The sequence below is a fragment of the Montipora capricornis genome, chromosome 4, assembly GCF_036669925.1.
Source record: "Montipora capricornis isolate CH-2021 chromosome 4, ASM3666992v2, whole genome shotgun sequence".
Lineage (NCBI taxonomy): Eukaryota > Metazoa > Cnidaria > Anthozoa > Scleractinia > Acroporidae > Montipora > Montipora capricornis.
In genome coordinates, this window is record NC_090886.1 from 19,740,834 (window position 1) to 19,764,169 (window position 23,336).

General features: G+C 38.8%; 1 protein-coding gene across 1 annotated transcript in view; it reads left to right on the top strand.

Moving 5' to 3' along the window:
* The window catches only part of LOC138045723 (clathrin heavy chain 1-like), a 49,811-nt gene that overhangs the window by 2,525 nt on the left and 23,950 nt on the right, over positions 1-23,336 (top strand). Inside the window, exons 2-9 of the mRNA XM_068892314.1 lie at positions 235-442; positions 2,595-2,744; positions 3,328-3,446; positions 5,228-5,389; positions 8,848-8,961; positions 13,334-13,507; positions 18,513-18,710; positions 21,430-21,630. Of these exons, the coding sequence (XP_068748415.1) occupies positions 235-442; positions 2,595-2,744; positions 3,328-3,446; positions 5,228-5,389; positions 8,848-8,961; positions 13,334-13,507; positions 18,513-18,710; positions 21,430-21,630 (1,326 nt within the window). The remainder of the gene's footprint in view (positions 1-234; positions 443-2,594; positions 2,745-3,327; positions 3,447-5,227; positions 5,390-8,847; positions 8,962-13,333; positions 13,508-18,512; positions 18,711-21,429; positions 21,631-23,336) is intronic.

A 23,336-nucleotide genomic window follows, 5' to 3' on the forward strand; every position in this document is an offset into this window, starting at 1 on the left:
CCATCTCTGTTTTCAGATTATCACAGTTACCTTGTAATCTTAAAATCAAGCACTTAATTTAGCATTGCATATTTTGTAATGGCCTTGAACACCAATACCGTGCGCAAGGCCTTGTGTGAACACAAACTGTTGTTGATTTATAGGACATTTATGTCCAATTTTTGTCTCAGTCTAAGGTGAAACAAAAAAGAAACAGCTTCACCATGTCACAATAGAATGTTGTTACCATTTCAGCTTCAAAGCGTTGGGATCAATGCTACCAACATTGGCTTTTCCACTCTGACAATGGAATCTGACAAATTCATCTGTGTGCGAGAAAAAGTTGGTGAGACTGCTCAAGTGGTCATAATTGATTTGGCTGATGCTAATAATCCAACTAGAAGGCCAATTTCTGCAGATTCTGCCATAATGAACCCTAAATCAAAAGTAATTGCACTCAAAGGTAGGTGTTGATTTTTTAAACTTTGCATTAACCCACTGACTCCTGGGAGTAAGACTTAGGTTAAACAATTCAAGATCAGTCGCCAGTTGGCAACTATCCTGAAATTTCTGGTCACCAAGGCTCAGCTTTCAGTTGGTGACCAGCTGGTCGCAATTTCGGACCCTGTATAAAATATAAATGTGACCTCTCACGCAAAAACATTCCTCAGGAAAGTCATTTGAAGGACTGAACACGTTGCAAGCTCACGGGTCACGGGTTGTAAAGTCGTTCTCACGACTGAAACGAACGATCAAACAACTGCAGAATGTGAAAGGGTGAGCTGAACAAGCCAAATAAATCTTTAAAGGACTGCACTTCACGACTGAACGGGTGAAAGCTTTTTTTTAACAGATAGAGTTGAACGGCTCAAGAATAAACAACTGATCTAGTGAACAAGGCTCTTTTTGACTTGGCTTACACGGCTAACATGAACAGTCTATCGAAAACTCCACCATAATGTAATTTGAAAAAAAAACTATCTAATCTAAAATCAAAATTGAAAATTTTATAAAAAGTGCCAATACTGTGCTGTAAAGCAAGACATTCTGGCCGGAGAAAACAGTGCCTCACTTGCATCAGTGCGTAAGCAATATACTGTCATGCAACTTCTTGAAAATTGCGTAACGCGATAATTTCAAGAAATTCTTGCCGCTTGAAGATTACATTTATTCAAATAGTTAAAATACACAATTGGGTAGATTCGTTACCATTTTTTTAACATGCGGGACGGCCGGAAACAAACAAGTGCGAAGATGACACCGACACATCACACAGAGTGAAAAGTCTTTAATGAAAGCAACCTCAGCTGAACTCCGATTTCCTCAAGGGTAGGCAAAAGACCGGTTTTCATTAGACAAATGGCACACAGTCTTTTTTTTTAGGTTTCCGTCCGATTCTCATTGCTGTTTCTCATCTCCCAATGCCTTAGAAATAGACAGGGCACCAACTTGTGACTTGGTTCAAGCCAGAAGAATTTGGTGTGTGAGTAGCGTGTCTGGAGTGTGTTAAATGAAAGAAAAGAGTAAATTGTGCTTGTAGTGTGTTGTTTCCCCGATGTTGAGCCACTTTCGTACTTAAGGATGCAAGATTCACTAACGAGTCAAAGATTTTCCCAAAACAACGATGGGTATTCATGGAAGGCAAGCGTGTCTGCTGACTTTTGAAATTTGCATACTGAATGTGCACGGTGACATTCAGAAAATTGTGACACATCCGGCTTCAACAAGCTATTCAGAACTTTTAAAAAAATCTTATCGGCCTTAGCTACCCCTTATTTATTGTAAATAAAATGTCACAAAACATTTGTCGTTGAAAGAATAAAGACAACAACAACAGTTGTGATCAATGTATCACAAATAGTTTAGTTAATTTGAAGCTACGCATATTTGCGAGAATAAAATTATTATTATTGTTGCGGTTCTCCAGTAGCTTCTTTTCTGTCCTTGCAGTGTCAAACTTCCCATTATTGCTAAAAGGGTTGTTAAAGACTTCAGTTTTATAACAGTGTTTTGCGAAGTTAATAATTCTGTGGCTCGCGAAAGTGCAAGACTTGATTGCCTCGTGTTGCTTTAGTTCGATTGACAAACAATGGTTGCAAGCGAAAACTCAAAACTCGTTCGAAAGGCGAGCAATATTTTTGCTTTCTCTCGTGAATGACCAGGGCCATTCTCACGGGTACCTGATATTTTCAAATGACTGCTTGAGGAAAGCGAAGGACTTCCAATTCCGTTCCCACGAGTCTTTATAACTTAGAATGACTCCTTGACTCGTGAGAACGACTTCCCTTTCCGTTCTCATGGTGACTTCATGGCTACTTCACGGCTTCAAGCCTCAGAACAACTATAGTTGTGAGGAACGTTTTTGCGTGAGAGGTCACAAATATGAAAAATGTTATAAATATAAAAATGTTATTTTTGCAAAAGTAGCGGCAAAGTGACCACTATATGAACCTTTTGTTTCCAAAGAGCGGAGGTGAAAACAAGTGGCAAATTTGTGACTTCTCCAGATATTTTAGTCGCAAAGGGAAAAAATTCAGTTGCATTGGTTGCAATGTCGAGCCCTGAAAAAATGAGAGCCTAATAATTAAGCTCAATAATTACTTGTTTCAATGCAGCTGGAAGGACACTGCAAATTTTCAACATTGAAATGAAAAGCAAAATGAAGGCACACACTATGGTGGAAGATGTCACTTTCTGGAAATGGATCAACGTCAACACGCTCTCACTAGTGACAGAAAGCACTGTCTACCACTGGTCTATGGAAGGTACAGTGTGAACACTTGTTCAGTTGTCTTATAATAAGCTTATGATCTATTAGAGGACAGATGCACAGCTGATGTCATTATTAAAAAAAATTGATTCTTTATTATTGGAGCTCTGCATGCCCAAGGTGCCCACACAGAGCACCATTGGTAAGAAGAGATGGTAACCGATCTGCATGTGTGAGAAAATTTGGTTTTGGTCACCTTACGACCTACGTCCTCCCCTCCATGTATGCCAGTGTGAAACATAGTGGTGAAACCTGTGTTTTTTGGTGGGAACATCTTTGATATTGGATATCCAAGACCATTTTGTGGTTAATTGACACCTGTCAAAACAAAGTACCCGCTGACCAGTATTACAGGACCATATCGTGAGCTCAAGTTTAAAACTCTTCAATGTTAACTGTTTTTTTTTAAGTTGACTGCTGACCAGGTACTTGGTTTCAATTGGATTGTAGGCTCAAGCCAGGGTAACTTAACTCTTAGGTTAACTGTGTAGGCTCTCTGTAGCCTCTTGTTTTAAAAAAAGAGCTTCCAATGCAAGTCTGAACAATTATTACATTTGTTTGCTTCTTTGGCAAAACAGGTGATTCTCAGCCATACAAGATGTTTGACCGTCATTCAAGTCTTGCTGGTTGTCAGATTATCAATTACAGAACAAACAAAGATGCTACTTGGCTTCTACTCATTGGCATTTCAGCTCAGGTACAAAAACATGCTTGTAAACATTACAACTTGGTCAATAGCCGTGTTCAAAGGCAGCAGATTGAGAATGTTGAAAATGAGTTTTACTTTACTAGAAATATGAGAATGGTAGGAATGACTAAATGCGCAAAATAGTCATTTCTAAATGATGAATGTCTGTGTCCTTTTAGACACGTTTACGCATTTTGCGTATAGTTCGAGAATTTTGCAGCCTCATTTGTTTTGTTGTAAATACAACAGTGGAATGGCATGAATATTTTGAGTGTGACAGTGAGACCAACATGCTTGCCGACATGTGACAAATACAACTTTATAATGTTCACAAATCGGCAATGAAGAGGCCGAACATCGTAAAAAAATAGTGTTACTTAAAAGGTCAGGGCTTCTGGCAGAGTATTAATTTGTCGTCTGAATCACCACTGGCAAAAGTTGAAGTTAGAGAATCATGCGTGATATTAACGCTGATGCTGGTGCTCCGTACTCTGTTTACTACTCTGCATATCAATTTGCAAGAGATTTCTTGGATTGCGCTGATATCTCACATTATCCAAGCTGACTGTATATAACAAAACGTGGAGTGAGGGTGTTAAACTTCGAAATAATGCACTGTAGATGTTTTCATTGTCGGCATTTGGGGATTGAAATTGTATGTAACTGTATGTAAATGTTTCGACTTGTCAGCGGTCACGCAGTTATTCTTTTGTTTAAGAACACAATAAAAGGTAAAGCAAAATTATGGTTATGAATAACAAAGGGACAAATGGGTTTACAATACGCAATTTTAGATGTGTAAAAAAAACCCGTTGTTCGGTTATCTTGATTGGCACACTACTCAATGGCTTTACAATGTGATGGTTTCAAGATAGGAAGGTAGATTGACAAGGTAAAAAAACTTAAAATTGCTAACATCTTATCATCTTAAGGCGCCAAAGGTATACGTATTCATCAATGGCAATGACACATGTTTTGTTTCCCTCTGTCCCTCTGAAAGGCATCTTTCCTTTCTTACCTGAACAGTTGCGTCCAGATAATTTTTCCAAAGTAAAGAGCACCCTAACTAAATTTACCGCAAAATTCCCTGGTGGGCAGTGATTACATCTTGACTCCACAGGTGGACCACCCTCTGTTGGTGTTGTTGTTATCGATCTGTAGAAAGATATATACAGAAGAAAGTTACAGCGGTTGTGATTTGTTGGGCAATAAATTTTGAAAGCAAATAATTCAATGAAAGATCAAACAAAGTGTCAGCTGAGTCCTGTGTTATGTTTTTTGTTATGTCATTCTGAGCAGTTTTTGGCATCATTTTGAGAGATCTTTTCTGGACCGCCAGTTAGATGATCAATTTTTTTGACTTGCTTTGACTTTTGTATCAAACTGTTGCATGAAGCCTCTTCCTTTCAGAAGACCTGTCACACATGCAACTAAGGCTAAGTGGATGGACATTAAACTTGTTCCTTCTTTGGTTAGCCCTTGAGTATGCGGTTGTGAGATTTTTCTTTCCACCATTTGAGTTATCAGAACTTCGTGGTCTTAAGCTTACATGTAACGACGAGTGCTGGATCATTCATACTAAATACTGTAGTTCCAAAAAAGGTGCATTTTAGAAATGGGTTTCTAACGCTCTTGCTTTTACAAACATGTTAAAAACACATAATGCAAATGCTTATCTCTGACCTGTACCGTATTTCAGAACCCCCTTGATGCAATATCAATTTTTGTTTATACAAAATTATAATATTACTAATATTACAATATTAATCTGTTGATCCTTTTCATCTCAGCAAAACCGTGTGGTTGGTGCAATGCAGCTATACTCAACAGAGCGTAAAGTCAGTCAGCCAATAGAAGGTCATGCTGCGGCATTCATGCAGTTTAAGGTGGAAGGTAATGCACAAGAGTCCACTCTCTTTAGCTTTGCTGTCAGAGGAGCTCAGGGTGGAAAGGTGAGGACAATTATTGTTTTAATTTTGAAGTTAAAACAGTCATTAGACAATTATTTGTTGTAATATTTAGTATCTGCCTGGGCAAAAGTTTGGCTTAGTGGTCAGTTTGGGTTTAGTGATCAGTTTTCAGGACATCCTGTTTGGTTGGCTCTTTGGAGGCAATTATCAATCCAAAGACAATTCCACTTTTGCACTAATTTAATCTAGAGAGTGTTTTTGTACTGTTCAGGATTAATTCATGTGTAGTCTGTCCTTCAGAATTAAGAAATGTTTGTGGATATTATGTGGTTTTAGAAAGTGGCTCTTGTGTCAATTTAATAATTATTTGTCAAAGTTCTCAAAGTGATTGTCAAACCTGTGTAAAATGTGTATTAGAATACACTTGAATCTTATTTAACATAGTGAACAGTGAGGAGTAATAGTCTCTAGTGTTCGTTGGTGGTGTGTTATCTGTTGTGTAGCATTGTAGTGTGGTCATTTAGCTTTGTAGCATTCTATCATTGTTTTTGAGCGTGTGGGCAGGTTCCTGTCCAGGGATATGTCACTTTTGCTCAAGCATCTGCTGTTGCATGTCTACGTTGTGCTTTGCGTTGTACTTGAAACTTTAGTTGTCAGGCATTTAAGAGAGGATTGTTGTGCTACTTGAGGAGTGGTCATGGCTGGGGGAGCCAGAGGCTTGAGACCATTAAACCTAAGGTACCCACACTCCTGCACCTGCAGCTACTCCACTAAGCAGCAAACATACTGACACAGGGGTCACTGATATAGAGCTGATGGGTGTCACTGAACCATCGCTCATGTCAGGAACTTGTGCTTGAGCTGCTGAAATTGCTGCCCCAATTCAGAATCTGTGTCCTGAGAAGAAGTGTTCTCTCCGGCGTATGAAAAGCTATGCAAATGAGCCCACCTGGGCGCACAAGGATGCTACGAGTGAAGCAGAGTTTTCTCACACACCACTGGTAGCCATGTCAAGCTGACTGCCGCAAGCCTGACCTTTATTGCAAATTCAATCCAATACAAGTAGCATTACACTAAAGACTGGAAATAATGAAAAAAGTTCAAGGCTAATACATTATATACTGGTATTGTATAAAAACTTAAAATCGTTGGGTGGGAAAGTCGGCAATGGCAGACACAACAAAACAACTGCCTGCCCGATAGGTCACATGACCTATACCCAGGCCCCAGCGGTGCATGAGAAAAACACTTTTTACCTATTTTGTTTCACTCAGCCAGTGAAAAATTACTCTTAGAAGTAAGTTAGCAGTTTTTTAATGCTCCAGCAAATACTCCAGCTGTTTGCTCCTTCAACTGAATGAAAACGGTTTATCAAGTATTCAAAGCCTTCAATTTTATTGACCTTGACCACCATATTGGATCAGTTAGGTACTTTGGGTAACAGATGATTGAGACTGCGGGCTTGTGTTATTCGTCCCTCAAAGCTATTTGTTGTGGCACGAGAAAACTAGATTAATTAAGTCTTTTGCCCTAAAGTACCAAGGATTTAAGGAAGTGCAGAAGATCATCGTAAGGCTGGTGAAAAGGACAATGTAGCAAGCAAAGAACAAAAAGCTGTTTCATTGAAGACTGCGTTTTTCAGGGTGCGTGGCATTCGCAGTACACAAGGCTTCCGTATGATGCCAACCTTCTGGTTCGGGGCACTCTCGCTTTCTAAATTACTTGTAAACTGCATAACAAGCAGTCTGGCCAAAACTCCCCCACAAAGCATTGTAAATTAGTCCTGAATAGCCCTGAGAGAAAAGAGTAATAACTTCATTTCACTTCACTTCACTTCATGACCTCTCAGATCTGTCTCGAGGCAAACAAATCAAATGCATTTACAATATTGTCAAATGACCACCATTGCAAGAGTTCCAATTTGAATGTGCCTTGATGAAATGGACAGAGAAATCACGAAGGTTGTTTTCCACCCTAGTCATGGAGTGCAAGAAATTTTGTCCCACTTAAGCTCATCAGGGCCCTGGGACTCCCTAAGACAAAATCCTGGTGAGAACACTGGAGAAGGTACCTGGGATACAAGCAGACAACAAAATCTTGCCCAGAGACAGGTAATAAAGATGAAGAGGATAACAAAGAAGCGCTAGAAGCTGACGCCAACAGTTGCCAACATGTGAAGGCAGTAAAGGTGGAAACTGCAAATGTCTCTTTGCTACGTGTGTTGAATAGCTGTTCAGATATTTGAAAATGATCTGGTGTAGCCTGCCAATGATAACGCATTCTTTTTAGATAAAAATCATTATTTCCCAACAAGATCAGACAGCAACTGATCACAACAGAACTGCCATTTTGTAAGAAATGTATCCACAACTTCTTCACAGTTCTTCATTGATTTACCATCCCTGGGCTAGTGGACAACCTCTAAGGTTGAGCGCTGCAGGTTTTGGGCACCTTGATTGTCTGGGGGCTTGCTCCTTGCCATACCATTTCCTACAATGTAGCTAAAGTACTGCTCGAAACTATTAGTGCATTTGCATGTGGTATCTACAAGTATATTCTCAAAGTTTGTTAAGCAACTGCTTGTGGCAATCTCATGTTAATTACAAACATTTCTAATTCAGAATATTAACTGACAGGTTATTAGCAGTTGAGCTTGAAATTCAGAAATATTCATTCCTAAGATAAACTTAACTTAATGCTTCAACGACCATAGGATAGACGAAGGCCGGGTTGAGTTCAAGGCTCTGTCAATTTGGCGGGTCAAAATGTAAATGTAAACTAAGCTGCAGCTTCCGTTACACAAGCGAGAGTGGTAGCTCATGAAATATGTTGTTCAATGCGAACTGCTTAACAAGTTTGTAACTGATAAAGAGCCACGTAGCCCGAATGACTGACAATATTACTTGTACAGTTGATTGTTTCCTTCCATCTTTCGGTTGATGAGATCATAGTTTCGTGTCTCTTTCAAGGCCGGCCGCTTCAAGCAGTGTCGCCATAGAGACGAGATTTTCCAAACACGTGTAGTATTTCTCGAATGAGTTTTAGAGGTCTTGACATTTGGTGGAAAAAGAAAAGATGCATATTAATTATTATCGCTGGGATCAACCGGCAAAAATACATATATGCAGATTTCTTCGATAGCATCTGCTCTAAAGCCATACTGCGTCCTCTCTTAGCCGCGGCATAAATCAACTGAAAAAAATCTAGGTGAAACCTCGGTTTTCAGTTACCGTAGACAAGGTTTTACCTTGGTCAAACTGGAAATTGAATCTGTGATTTCACCTAGTCAGAACTGTATTTTAATATTAAATTTTGCAAACAGAAAGGTCTTCCAAGGTGTTTGTCATGCCCCAAGTTTTTGTCCCAGTACTCTGCCACTTTTTCCTGTACCAGTAAGTAAGAGTGTTTTATCAGTTTGGAAAAATACCACGAAATAGCACTTGATAAGGCCAAAAGATGTATGTAATTCTCAATTCAGGATGTGTTTTTACTTTCTTCAGCTACATGTAATTGAAGTTGGCACACCACCTGCAGGGAATCAGCCATTCTCAAAAAAAGCAGTTGAGGTACTTTTTCCACCAGAGGCACAGAATGACTTCCCTGTCGCCATGCAGGTAAGAAGCATAATAGCTAGGAAGTACTCCCACTAAGTCAAACAATTTCCACTAAATTCTAACAAAAATATTTAAAGATCTGGGGGTTTAAGGACGGTGCCTGCTTTTGTTATTGCGCATACATTCTGCGCATCTCGAGATAATCGGATTTCCTATGGGTGGTGCTTATTAATACAGGGACAATTTTGCGTGGTTCATAACCACGCGGAGAAAGCAGAACTTGGCAAATGCTCATGGTATCCAAAAAGAACATCGAGGGTAACCAATTAATCAGAAACTAACGCGGACAGATTCCAACGTTTCGATGACATCCTGTCATCATTAGCAAGAAAATGAAGAAAATTTACATATGTGAGTAGACAAAACTAAACCGAAAACAATACTCTATTGTTCTAAGCCAATGAATCATCCAGTGATCTCACACAAAGGAAAACCCAAAGTCAAGTGAATACTTTAGCACGTATTGAGTCTGATTGGATGTTAAGACTCGGTCTGTACTTTTTAATCAGGAACATCTCGTATACCAGACAGTCCATCTTTCCTTGGCATTTCTTCAGAACTGCAAAATTCTTGGCTAAGTCAAGAGATCTAGGGCTGGTATCATGATCTTGTTGAAGATGTCTGCAAATGGATGAAGAATTGCTACAGTGTTCTACAATCTCTGAAAAAGATGTCGAGTTGTGAGGCCCATGTATTCTGTATCGCACAGAGGACATGAAATTTGTAGACCACACTGTGTTGATTGATCAGAGAGGGTTTTTGTTCTGTGTAAGTCCTTTGACCTTACACCTACATTTGCTAAGGTTGACTTGGCGAAATCAAGTGGTGTGAGTCATCTAAGAAATTTACCTCCATGTTGTTACAGAAGAGCTCAAGTCGAAAACGAAGCAAAACACAGCACTGAAGAGAGAACTAGTCTTGATCTACGATGAAATCCGACAGAGTTGTTCATATTTTCAATACTTATGTATCTTGAAAATAATGTCACAACTTCCAAACAAGCAGTTTGATTGAGTCATGAAAAGCCATACCAATAAAGAGTTTGATGTTGACACTCATATACCTCTACAGCCATCTACGTATACTAGTCGTAAACTGGGTGATGCACTTAGCGTAAAAGAACGAAAGCCCTCTCTGATCAATCAACACCGTGTGGTCTACAAATTTTCATGTCCTCTGTGCGATTGAAGAATACATAGGCCTCACAACTCGACATCTTTTTCAGAGAATTGAAGAACACTGTCGCAGTTCTTCATCCATTTGCAGACATCTTCAACAAGATCATGCTACCAGCCCTAGATCTCTTGACTTAGCCAAGAATTTTGCAGTTCTGAAGAAATGCCAAGGAAAGATAAACTGTCTGGTATACGAGATGCTCCAGATTAAAAAGTACAGACTATGTCTTAACATCCAATCAGACTCAATACATGCTAAAGTATTCACTTGACTTTGGGTTTTCCTTTGTGTGAGATCACTGGATGATTCACTGGCTTAGAACAATAGACTATCAGAGATGTATCCAAGTTTTCAAATATGGGGGTCCTCTGGACCACTTTTTTCAAAATTTGGGGGTCCAGTTAATTAATATTCAAGAATTAATATTCGATCTATTGCCTCTTACATGTAATTGCTGCTGCAGTACCCTTTCAGATTTCCAAATTGCACAAAAATAAAGTCTTAACCCTCCCCACGTACTTAAAATGATCAATTTCTTTGAAACTGTTATGCCCGTTGATTCATCGATCAAAATGTATGGGCTTTCAAAGCTCCATTGATCACATCTGAAAACGTGTCGAGGGATCTGTATGCTGTAGGAACTGTTGGCTCCAGTTGATAAATGATCTAGATCTCCACAGCAAAAAAAAAGAGAACTGAACCTGTATTATAGGAACAAAAGAGTAAACAAATATAGGCGATCGATACACACTTCATCGTCGGCCAGTGCGGTTGTGACTTTGCCATGGCCAATGTTAATTATCAAGCGATTGAAGTCATTCAAGTTTTATGTTCTACACGTTAATTTTAACACTAATTCCGAAAACGTTGCATACCTTATTTACCCGTGTATAAGTCGATCTCATGTATAAGTCGACCCCCCATTTTTGATGGCAAAAAAAGCAATTTCTTACTTTCTTTGTTAAATGTTCATGGGACACTAATCTTGTATTCTTCGATTTCTGGAAATGTGGATACAAAAAAAAATCAGGGCCTCAAGCACTTAATATTTTTGTGGTTGAGCTGTTGTTGTATATGCAGGCATTTTGTCCTTGAGTTTCGAAAAAGTTCTCAGAAAATCGAACATGTAAACCTCAAACCAACCTGTTTCATTGTTTCAAGGATAAAGGGCTTTAGAGGATAAGCACAACATCACGGAAGCAGGAGTCAATCTTTGAAAATAACTTGCGAATGATGTGAAAATGTGCAAGGTTTAATTGGTCCTTGACTTATAATTTCTTACATGACAAACAAAACAAAACTCATAAACCAAACAATACGAAGTTTGCAAAAGCAATTGAACCAGCCAGGTTTGTATAAAGAATGAAAAACAATCATTACCAACCCAGCATTAATTTTTCAGGCAACACGAGTGATGATGCTTGCACACAAACACGAGGTTTTGTGCCAGGTTACTAAGCCATTGAACGATTGCGTTTTATTTGAAGAAAAAAAAATGCCTTTTAGAGCTTTCCGCCTTTGGAAAATGAAAATTTCCAGTGTCTATTGCATATTTTGTGCTTGTGAGTATCTTCAACATTTAGAGTTGGACAAATCCTTTTTCATTTCAACTGGAATTGCTCACATTTATTTTGAAGTCTTGGTCATTCATTATGAAGTGTTTTGTCGGCTTTTGTCCATTGCGTTCGTTTTGCCCAATACAACATTATTATGTTAAATTTGAATAAATTACTTAGCTGGAACTTGGCTCAAAATCTTTGATCCGTGTATAAGTTGAGGCTGATTTTTGGAGCTTCTTTTGAGGCCATAAAAGGTCGACTTACACACGGGTAAATACGGTAATTTTCAAAACAGAAAAGTTACGTGCAAAACAAGAACCGAGACGATGACACTTACACGCCTGGAGTTAATATCAACCGGGTCGCTCAAAACAAAAAATTTAACATACTTCGCCATTGGATTCTCTGGCATTTTGCTCACGATAAGCGAACTGATGCTTGAAATTCGCTTGGAAAGCATGCACCAAACTGAATTTCGACTCAAATGTTTTATTATCACTGGCAGCAGATGGAAAGTGTCGCAGATTGTCTCTCCTAAAAAACAGCTCAGATCATGTCACGCAACACGTGAAAATGAAATCATTCGACTACAAAAATCCGAAAATAACAGCTTACCTTGAAATATAAGGAACTCGATCATTTCTTCGTTGTGAGAAATGGGAATATTCACTTTCCTTGTGAAATACGCCGTTCGCCGTTCGTTTCCTGCGTCCAATTGGACCCTTTGTTCCATATTCTATGCATCCAAAAGGAAAACGAGTGCGTCCCAGGACGCAATGACGCACTCTGGATACATCTCTGGACTATTGTTTACAGTTTAGTTTTGTCTACTTACGTGTACTTATGTAAATTTTCTTCATTTTCTTGATAATGACGACAGGATGTTATAGAAGCGTCAAAATCTGTTGGCGTTAGTTTTTCTGATTAATTTAATAACAAAAGTCAATCTTATACGTAATTAAGCTTCAGTTTGAAAAAGGCTACCATATATTGCTTTCTATTTTAAAGCTTTTTACAAATATTGTTGATTAATTATCTTCGACAAATGTGTGGTTATCCCCAGTTTTCTTTTTGGATTTCAATAACTTTTATTAAGATATGCTTTTCTTACATATTCAGTAAACCACACAAAAATACCTTTGAATTAGTGGGCACTGTCCTTAAGCTCAGGAAGCTCCAAAATCAGCTGTTCATCAAATCTTCATAGTGCCAGTTTTTTAGTGATGTTTATTGAGATGCAGGGTGATAAGCTTTCAAAGGGGGAGACAGTGAGACTCGAAACCTTTCTTGCAGTGCACAACCGCAGAAACAACAATATTGCAGAGGAAACATAATTTTTTTAGGTGGAAACCAAAACAAATAATATTATTAAAAAATGAAAGTTTGGCTAGACAATGTTGGATGTTTATGTGAAATGAACAACAATGCTGTGCATCACTGCATACATCGTTTATTAAAGGCACTTTGATCCATTGTTTATGAAAACTAGGCAAAAGAGATTAAAGCTATGAATAACAAAATCTTAAGCAAACATGTTAAACGCATAAATGCAAAAAAACCTCTGTGTTTTGCGTGTGTGTTGGTCGGTTGTCTCTGACCTGTACTGTACCATTGACGAGTTTCCATTGAATTTTCAGGTCAGCCAGAAACATGGAATAGTGTTCCTAGTAACCAAGTATGGATACATTCATTTGTATGATGTGGAAAGTGGCTCCTGCATTTACATGAACCGAATCAGTGGAGACACCATTTTTGTTACAGCACCTCATGAACCAACTGATGGTATTATTGGCGTGAACAGGAAGGGACAGGTGTGTTAAAATACTTTCTTCGTATTCTGGAGAGCATACATCTACTTTAAGAATTACGTTTAATTAAGATTAAATTTCTGGTATAAATTAAAAACTAATGTGTTACTTAAAATCTATCAATATCACGTATAAACTTTTTCTCTTCAGTTGCCTGAGTGAGCTAACACGATTTTTGGTTTGTTAAATTGTATGGGAATCTACGTTTGAAATTGCCATAAGGAGACAACGTTTAATCGACAATTAAAACACTACGCCAATTTATTGGAGGATGCGTGCTGCAAAGGTAGCAAGAGAGGGGGAGCACTCTTCTCAGCAGCAAGGAGGTCACCATGGCAACCGAGCCACAGTCCACCTCCACCAAGCAAGCAGGCGCTTGAAAAGCGGAGGGTCTGTGGACTGGAGGCCATGGGACCATCCTTACCCCCGAAAAAAAACTCCAAGCACCAACACACCCGCAACCCCAGCAAGACGTGTGGGGCAAAGCAGTAGGCCAGGCCTGACAAGGCAGATGCACTGACTGCTACTTGCAGTTGCAATGACAATGGCAGTATGCAAAGGGAAAGGCAAACCCAGAAGGCCAACATCTTCTGTTGCAATATGTGACCCTCTTTGGGAAAACTGGGCTTAATGAAATTAGCGTTAGAATGCATTTCAACGGTATTTTGAATGCATTACAATGCATTCCAACGTTCGCCAATGATTTTTAATGCATTTACAACGTTTCCCATTGATCGTTGGCAATTTTGTTTAATGTCTCATAATGATTTTCCAACGTTTTTCAATGCATTGGCAACATTTCTAAACATTTTAATTCCGAAGGCAATTCCACTATGACCTGGTAATTATAAACATCGACACGTTCGTACATTGAAAATACACCGTGTTTCGGAGCGACTTCAGAATAGCTCGCCACTTCATAAGCAAATTAGCTGTCATGTTGCTTTTTTCAGCAATGATAAACACATGTAATCTTGAAAATAAAGTCCCGATTTTCGGTAGATTTTTTAAAATCAAAGATGACAAGAAAAGCATTAATACAGTGCATTCAATTACGTCATTAGCTAGTTGTGAAGTAAAATACAACAAATTATTATTTTCATCCAAAGAAATGTGGCATTTCAAGTTGTTTTCAATGCCGAAGTAACAATACATTCAAAGCGGTTGCATTCATACGAGAGCTTATTGCTAATACGATAAAAGAGTTCTGTATCATCAGTGAAGATGCTGAGGAGGCAAAGAAGCTGGCTAGAAACTCCAGGCGAGTGGTTTAAGTTAAACAGTATTTTTTGGTTGAAATTTGGTAAGTCAGCATCATTCAATCACATTTGGCGTTTGTGCAGGGTGGGTCTTCAATCTTTGATCATCGTTTTTAGGGTCTTTATTGTCCAGTCAACATTTTAGCGTGTCTTGATTATCCACCCTCTTATTTTGCCGTTCAAAATAGAACAAATTACTGCACGATTTCTTGGATCTAATCCTGAGCCATTCTTCTCGGTATTTTTATTGTTTGAAAAAGCGCACTACTAATTCTATGAAGTTGTAGATTCTACTCGTGACAATCAGTCATTGACATTGACTGTTGTGAATGTATCCTAATACAGCGACAAATTAATAATGCTTATCAACGTTTGTAAACGTTTTCTGAATGTTTTGAAATGATTTTTCAGTGGTTTGGAACGTTTTCTATTTCCATTGGGGAACATTGCAAATGTTTCAGAATGCATTGAGAATGTTTTTGAATGCATTTCAATGTTTCCAAATGCATTGCGCTGAAAAACAGCTCAACGCAATTTTCATTAAGCCTGGTTTTCCCAAGGAGGGTCACGCATATCAGTAATACCACAGGCAATATGCAGCGACGTCAAATACTGAAAGGCAAACCTGCTGATCGGCAGGGCTGGTGGCATGGTCATCATGCAGCACCACAGGCAAATGCAACAAAATGCAATACTTACCACTGTTTGATAGCAAGAATGACTACAGAAGCCAGACGAATAAATAAACTGGAAGACCTATGGGGCAGCATCTTCTTTCTTTTGTTTTGTTGCCCAAGGCATGATTATTAGATGAGCAGAGTATCAGATCACAAGGCATGCCGGCAAGCTGAAGTGCATAAGATAGCAGAACTGACAGAGAGAACTTCCCAAAAGCCATAGTCATTGTGATGGCAAGTAGGTCGCTTGAGCGAGGGCCTCCGCAGGAGTTCTGATGTACAGTTTATAGTTATCACTATTCTAATGCCCCATGGTCTGAATATAGATGATCACGAGTGCCAGTGTGAGCAGCAACTGTTGCAGCACCAATCCCTAAGCTGTGGCTTGAAAAGGATCCTTGTATCTCAGAAGCAGCAAAAATATCTTTAAGCCAACGTGTCAACAGAGCAAGAGAGAGGTTGGCCAGATGACAGGAGAAACAAGGGGCCAGGAGACTGACCTCGTAGAGGTAGATACTGCATGAGGGCAGATTAAGCACAGAGAGGTGGACGACGCATTCCAATGTGGATGTGGCAACCTTTCCAAAAAAGGGTTGGTCTTGGAAGCCTTGATGCTAATTTGAAGACAGGAAGGTGAGGCATGAGAATCCACAGGATTGTCGCTGACTGAAAGATGGATGAGGGGGTTGAAAACCAATAAGGATGAAACTGTAAATTTGGAGGAGCAGAGAAAACCAAAACAGGCATGGGTGGAAGCAGCCCAGAACATCACATGATTGTGGTTGGTAAATGAGAGGGACTGGTATATAACAAGCATGCAGTAGTCTAGAATAGGAAGGCGAGAGGAACCCGGTGATCCTTAAGTTCGCTTGATCCCACGCAGGACATGTTGCAACTGCAGGCAGTCCACCAATGGGTCAGGAAAACCATGGTAAATATGCATGGAACTGATGGCGGATATACATGTATAAATCTTGATGGAAGCTGAGCAAAGCAAAGAGGAGAGATGGGTAGCAAACAAACAAAGGGTCCACTCATTAGCAGGACATGAAGAACCACTCAGGTGGAGCCGTCTGGCTTGAGAACAAGAATTGACAAAACGAAGCTGCACAGATTTTTAAATATGGTGTGTAGAGGGAGGCAAACCCTGGGCCATCAGGGCAAGGCAGTCCTGTTCCAGGCTTGGTAAGTTAGCCTCTCCCACACTTGAGGTGGGATGACTGTAGGATGGTATAAAGGCTCGACCGGGCCAAACCACCTTAGCAGGGTGGTGAAGATGGCCGATAAGGGATTGAAGCTGCCTTTTGATACACCACTGATACGAAGCGAATGATGGAGAAGATTAAGGGTCCACTGACATATTTTTTGGGGTGCGTTGCTAAGGAAGGATGTAATGGTTAAGTAATTTCAGAGAATTTGTTCAGTTTCCAACTTTTGTAAGCCAATGACCCTAAATATGACGTCATAATGCCTCGCCCATGGTCACGTGACCAATAAAAGAAAACTCTAAATTTGTCTCAGTGCTACGCAATTTGGGTATTTAATCGATGGTTTGATAATTTGTATTCGTTTTTGCATCCAGCCAAGCATGGTTTTCTTTTTATTTTGAAAAATGTTCTTTTTAAAGACATAAACGATACTGAAATACCCATAACTTTCTCAAAAAAGATGATTTAAAAAATCAATGCTTAGCTATATTCTGTATTTGGGGGTGAAATGTGCCATGTAAAAAAAAAATTAATTCCATTTAAAACCGCCGGGAATTTAGCTTTTTTCTCAAACCGGAAGTCAGTTCGTTTACACATGCACAGTTGATCTGAGAACGAGCGCGAGGAAGGGCGAGGAAAAACCTTCGATGGAAACAACAGTTTGTGCGGTGACTTTTGCTCAAAGGAAAGTGACTAGTGAGGATCAAAGAAAAAAATGGAAAAGGCTTCTGACCAAGCAATGATATATTCAATTTTGCACTTGGGGTGCTTAGAAGACAGTAAGACAACTCTACCATCAAACAGAAGCTGAGGCTCCGACTCGCTTTCCCTCAAGTTAACTGAGAGAAGTTCGGTGAGATCAATAAACTTTCCAGCGATGATCTGCAAAACTATTTTGTATGGGACCGTGAGAATCTGGGCCCAACAATGAATGGCTGCTGAAGGGACGGCAAGGAGGGCAGGGAAGAGGACAAGCACGTGGCGGTGTGAGCGACCTCGGGGGCAAGCTGAGCGAGGAGGTGAACATATTAACAAAGGAAGGAACAAATATATGCCTACCTGCGGCAGGAGAAGCTGGTAATTGTGCAATGGAAGAAGCCACTGGCAAACTGGGGCCCTGTAAGGAAAAATTCATAACCATAACTATGTCCTTTGTGCGTAGCCAAAATTTCTTGTCAATCACTAAACTTTTGGATCTTCAATATACATTCGTTAAACATCCCTGAACATTGAGAACGAGAGGCGACTTAACTTTTTGCAAAGTGTAAGGATGAATTCTTCTTGACGCTTGCACCTGAACATTTACAGCATTTACAGCATGGATGATCACTGAAGAGATGGAACATTTGATTTAGCGAGAAACAGTCCTGTTTCTAAATGATGAAGAGAAGCTTTGAATCTTGCTACCTGATGCACCAAACTATTTTTTTATAAAGAGTGGTAGATTACTTGATGGCTATAAAAGCAAACAGCTTTCAATATTCAAATTTTCTGTCTTTGAAGAGGTGTGAAAAACATGCATTTGAACTACTGAAAGACTTGGATGTTAAGATTTTAGGTCATTTCACTTATAAATTTCACTTTTACGTAGTAACAAAAGAAAATTCGGAAAAATTCATTCTTGAAAGAGGATTTTCTAAGTATTAATTACGGGTAACATTTTATGACTGTGATGATAGTAAAATCTTAACAGTATCCACTTTTCATAGTTCAGATTTTTGTTGGGTTCATATTTCTATTCATTGTTAAGAATGTAAGTCACATTTGTATGCATTTAGAGTACTTCCTGAAAACAAGCATTGGCAACAAATTTATTAGTTTTGTCAATATTAAATTGTTTTGATTGATTCCAAATATCTTGTAGGTGTTGTCAGTGAGTGTTGAAGAAGACAACATTATTCCATATATCACCAATGTACTACAGAACCCTGATCTAGCCCTTCGCCTGGCAACCAGAAACAATTTGGCTGGTGCTGAGGAGCTTTTTGTCAGGAAGTTTAACACCTTGTTCAGTAACATGCAGTACTCCGAAGCAGCAAAGGTGGCAGCTAATGCACCAAAGGTATGTCAGAAAAACTATTGCTTGTCTTTCATTACTACACTATAACTCTGTGCAAATCGTGCCCAGTTGTTTAAGGGGCTGTGTCACTGTATTTTATGCAAGGATTCAGGAAAAGCTTTATCTAAAATAATTACACATGTATTAGTTGTAATTATTAGTAAAAAATCATTATTAGTAAAGTAATTATCAGTAAAAAATTACTTCTCAAGTCCTTACACCACGGAGTCTGGCAATGTTGGCATACCAGAAATCATTCTCTGTAACTTCATGAAAAGTTTTGATTCGCTTGTACCCTGGATTCCAGAGGTTATTTTCTCGCCATGAAAAGAGTGACAAAAGAGCGAGTCACGAAGCGGCAAGAAAAACCTCTGGTACAGGCTGTTAACCTTTCTGAACATGCCGCACCAATCATGTTGCGCTTTCCACTTCCATAGTCAAGTTTTGACCCTGGAGATTTCATTGGTCGATCGACAAACCGTTTTTTATAAGGATTGCCATTGGTTAAGTCGAGGGGGACGATCAAACCGGTTTTTCACTGGTGTAATACAAGACGACTATGAATGGTACAGTAGCGATAGCGACACGATAATCACAAATTCATGGCTAGCAGATTGAGGTTAATTCGTTTCATGACGCTGGATGAATGTTTGCTGTTGGGTGGCCTTAGAGGGGGCGTAATCGAACAAGCACGCTGATTTTGTTTGGGAATTTGATGAAGGTGTGACTGAGCTTCTGACATCTTTACACCTCAATGCCTTGAGTCATATTGAAACTGCTCCAAGGACTCGTAAAGTTCTTTAAATTTTTTCAGTTCTAATGCTAGGACTTGAATGCAATTTTCGTATTTCTCCAATTCAAGTTTGCATTTGTAATAAATAATAGTTGCGTGAAACGCTTCGACAAAAAACTCAGAAACGATGTATCGCACAGACTTGAGTACTGGTGAGGTGATTTATGAATTTGTCTCATACAATATTCCAAGTTTTCGGCTTATTTCATTGAACAGTTTCGATTTATTATTTTTTTGTTACGTGACAGTGACAACGATTTATTCTCTCCACCGTGAGAATTTCCCAGTAGAGTGACAGGTAAACATTGCACAAATATTTTTATCACGTGGATAAAACCGGTTTGCCCAAGTTTGTAAAATAAACTCTTACTCTGGAAGTCAATCAAAATAAGTTGGTTTGCATGGAAGTGAGGTTTTTAACGGCCTGTAACAAAGGTTTTTCTCGCCGCTTCATGACTCGCTCTTTTCATAGCGAGAAAGTAACCTCTGGAACCCAGGGTAATTCGCTTGCAGAAAAGATTTAAAAGTGATTGGAATGAAAACTTGCAAGCTCTATTGATTGAAAAGATTAGATTATGGTGAAATTGTGACAGTGAGTCATGTAGCATTATTTATCTTCGTTGTAGTAATTTCAAAAATATTTGTTGAAAATTTGCATGGCATGGCAAGAGAAATGCACTAAAAGCCTTAAGTCACCGATAATTACAAACATCAATACTGGAATGATGTCAGTAAACAATCCCTTAATACATGCAGACCCAAAAATCTTGATCTATTTCAGCCATGTCAACAAACCAGTGTAAGTGTATGACGAAATCACCAGCGAAATAACCGATTTTGCAATTATTTTGTGGCTTTCAGGGGGTAGAATTTACTTTTTCCTGAGCTTTATAACAATTAAGTGGACTTCAGAAATTTCTTTAAAATGCAACATTTTAATTCCATAGTTACTAAAACGAGGAATGACCTACAATGACCTACAATGACCTGCAATGATCTACAATGACCTACAATGACCTACAGTGATCTACAATGAACTACAATGATCAACAATGACCTACAATGAGGAACATTATGATCTAAAATTAGCTAATGACCTGTAATGAGCTAAAATAATGAGCTGTCGTCATTAATTTTAGGCTGTCATGCGATGGACTAAAAGTGTTGCGTGACAACGCACAGTGGATGTTTTCCGCTCACCAAACTCTTCACCCTGATCCTCTTTTGTCTTTCTTTTTGATTGTGCCTCGTTGTAGATCATTGTAATATGTCATTGTAGATCACTGTAGGTCATTGTAGGGTTAGGTTTAGGGTTAGGCTAGATTATTTTCATGGCATGACTGATTTCTGAATAATCTGATCAATTTCACAGCGTGAATATTATTTTTCACTCGTAATTTCACAGTGTGAATTTTTACCCTTGATTTCCCGCCATAAAATTTCACCAATCATTCACACCATGATTAGTTTCAGGCCAAGAGTGAACGTTTTTTATCATAGAGGAGTGATCACGGCATATTCATGCCGTGAAAAGTGAAAGTCGAGCACCATGACCGTAAAATGATGATAACTCATCATGGTTTTCAATGAAATCCGTAAGCCCCTTTTGGCGTGAAGGGTAACATTTAGCAGCTGTCGTGAGATACAATGTGACAGACTTTTTATCCTAGCCAAAAACAAAACCCTTCAACTGAAATAATGACTGAAACTTTAAGCAACAGCTATGATAAAATGCTGTTAACAAATACTGTCTTGAAAGAGCTACTGCACTATCAAGAGGATCTTGTCAGCCTCCATCTCCTAGCAAGATTTTACGTTCAGGAAGTAGCTTGACTTACAAAGCAGCAAATTTGTGCCTTTCTATGGGCATGTATTAAAGATGCTCTTCATATCATACATACTATTAAATTTTTAATTTACTGTTATTAGGGTGTCCTTAGAACTCCACAGACCATCCAAAGGTTCCAGCAAGTGCCATCTCAACAAGGTCAGACCTCTCCATTATTGCAATATTTTGGCATTTTGTTGGATCAAGGTAAACTCAACAAAATAGAGTCCCTGGAGCTTTGCAAACCTGTTTTACAGCAGGGAAGAAAGCAGCTGTTGGAGAAATGGCTCAAAGAAGAAAAGGTAATTTTCAATTTTACTGACACATTTGGCTAAATTTTTGCTATTAATAGTAATTATTGGAAAAAGAGTTGCTATAAATCAGGTTAATATTTTAGAAGTTTGGTCAGTGGCCAAGCAGTGGTCTCCCCAGGATTCTGTGAGAGGAAGATTTTCATGGTTATTTCCAACTGTGAGGGTCACAGTGTGAACATTCAGGGCTCGAAATTGCGACCAATACAGTCACATTTGTGACTGAATTTCTTCCCATTGGGACTGCAGTGCCGCTCGAAGGTAAGCGAACAATGGAGACACAAAATTAACGCACACAATACATGTATAGGCAATTTTTTTTCACCCGTCTAAAATTGTGTATTGTGTAAAATTGTCCCTTTGTTATTCATAACCATAATTTTGCTTTTCCTGTTATTGTTTTCGGAGACAAAAGAATAAATTGCATGATGGTCAACAAGTTGAAAATTACATACGGTATGTTGCTGCAATTACTATCAATTCCGATCCACAAATGCCGCCGATGGAAACATCTACAGTGCATTGCCTCAAAGTTTGCATTGTTTTCCCCGTACTTCTTGACAAAATACAGACAGATCAATATTCGTTTTACTGTCGTCAGTTTGATTTCAGAAGGGTACCTTTTGCATTTTCTTTGAACAGAGAGCATTTCACCTTTTGAAATTAGCAAATTATGGCTCGAGAAACCGAAGATATGATTTTTTCAGTGTTTGCTGTGACGCAATATTTAACAATTATCCTGCGAAATTGCGTGGAATATCGCCTGTAGGCCAAGTTGACTAAAATCAGGCGATATAGACCGAATGCATAAATGGCGGCCAAAAATGTATTTTTTTGTTTATGTGCTAATGAGACTCACTAGCCTCGCTCTCGAACGACATTTCTATTGTATTTTGTCCATGCAAACGAGGCTAGTGAGGCTAATTAGCACATAAACAAAAGAATATTTTTTTGGCCGCCATTTCTGCATTCGGTCTATTCCGCAAGATTGAGCAGGATAATTGTTTTATTATTCAACACATTGATGACAAAGCTGGAAAAACTGCCATTTTTCTCTGTGACACACAAAATGACGTATATTGCAGGATATCTGTCGAGTACGCACAACGAATATTGAGCATGCTATGACAATATTTGGACATTGTCACAATGTGTTGAATAATAATTACAATCATTTCATGATGGCCTCTCGCCAACGCATGCCCAAAAATCACCCAATACTAAATTCCTTGCAGAAAAATCAACTAAATGTGATTAGTGCATCATCGCGGCATTGAAGAAAAAAATTGTTTCTGAAGTGAGATCATTTTACCTGTTTGAATAAGAAAATCATACCCATGCAGTTGCTTGCAATTTATGCTAAGTCAGGCATGCATCTGCGGGAAGAAATAACTGAGAAATGGCAGGGAAATTTCAAATCTCGCTGGGCAATTCTTGTGCAGGTAGGTAGGATCCTCAAAATTTAATTTTGTCAGTAAAATCCTTTGGTTAGCAACTAAAGTTAAATTACCATTTACAAATTTTTCTACATTCAAGGAAATTTCAAATTATTTTAACACAGATTCACTGTTATTTCGGAAACGAAGCATTTCGTGGACGTACATAACATGAATTAAAAGTGTTTGACTTCACTGTTGGGCTAAAAATCCACACCAAAAAAAATCATTTGTTACTGTTGTATTTACAACTAAACAACT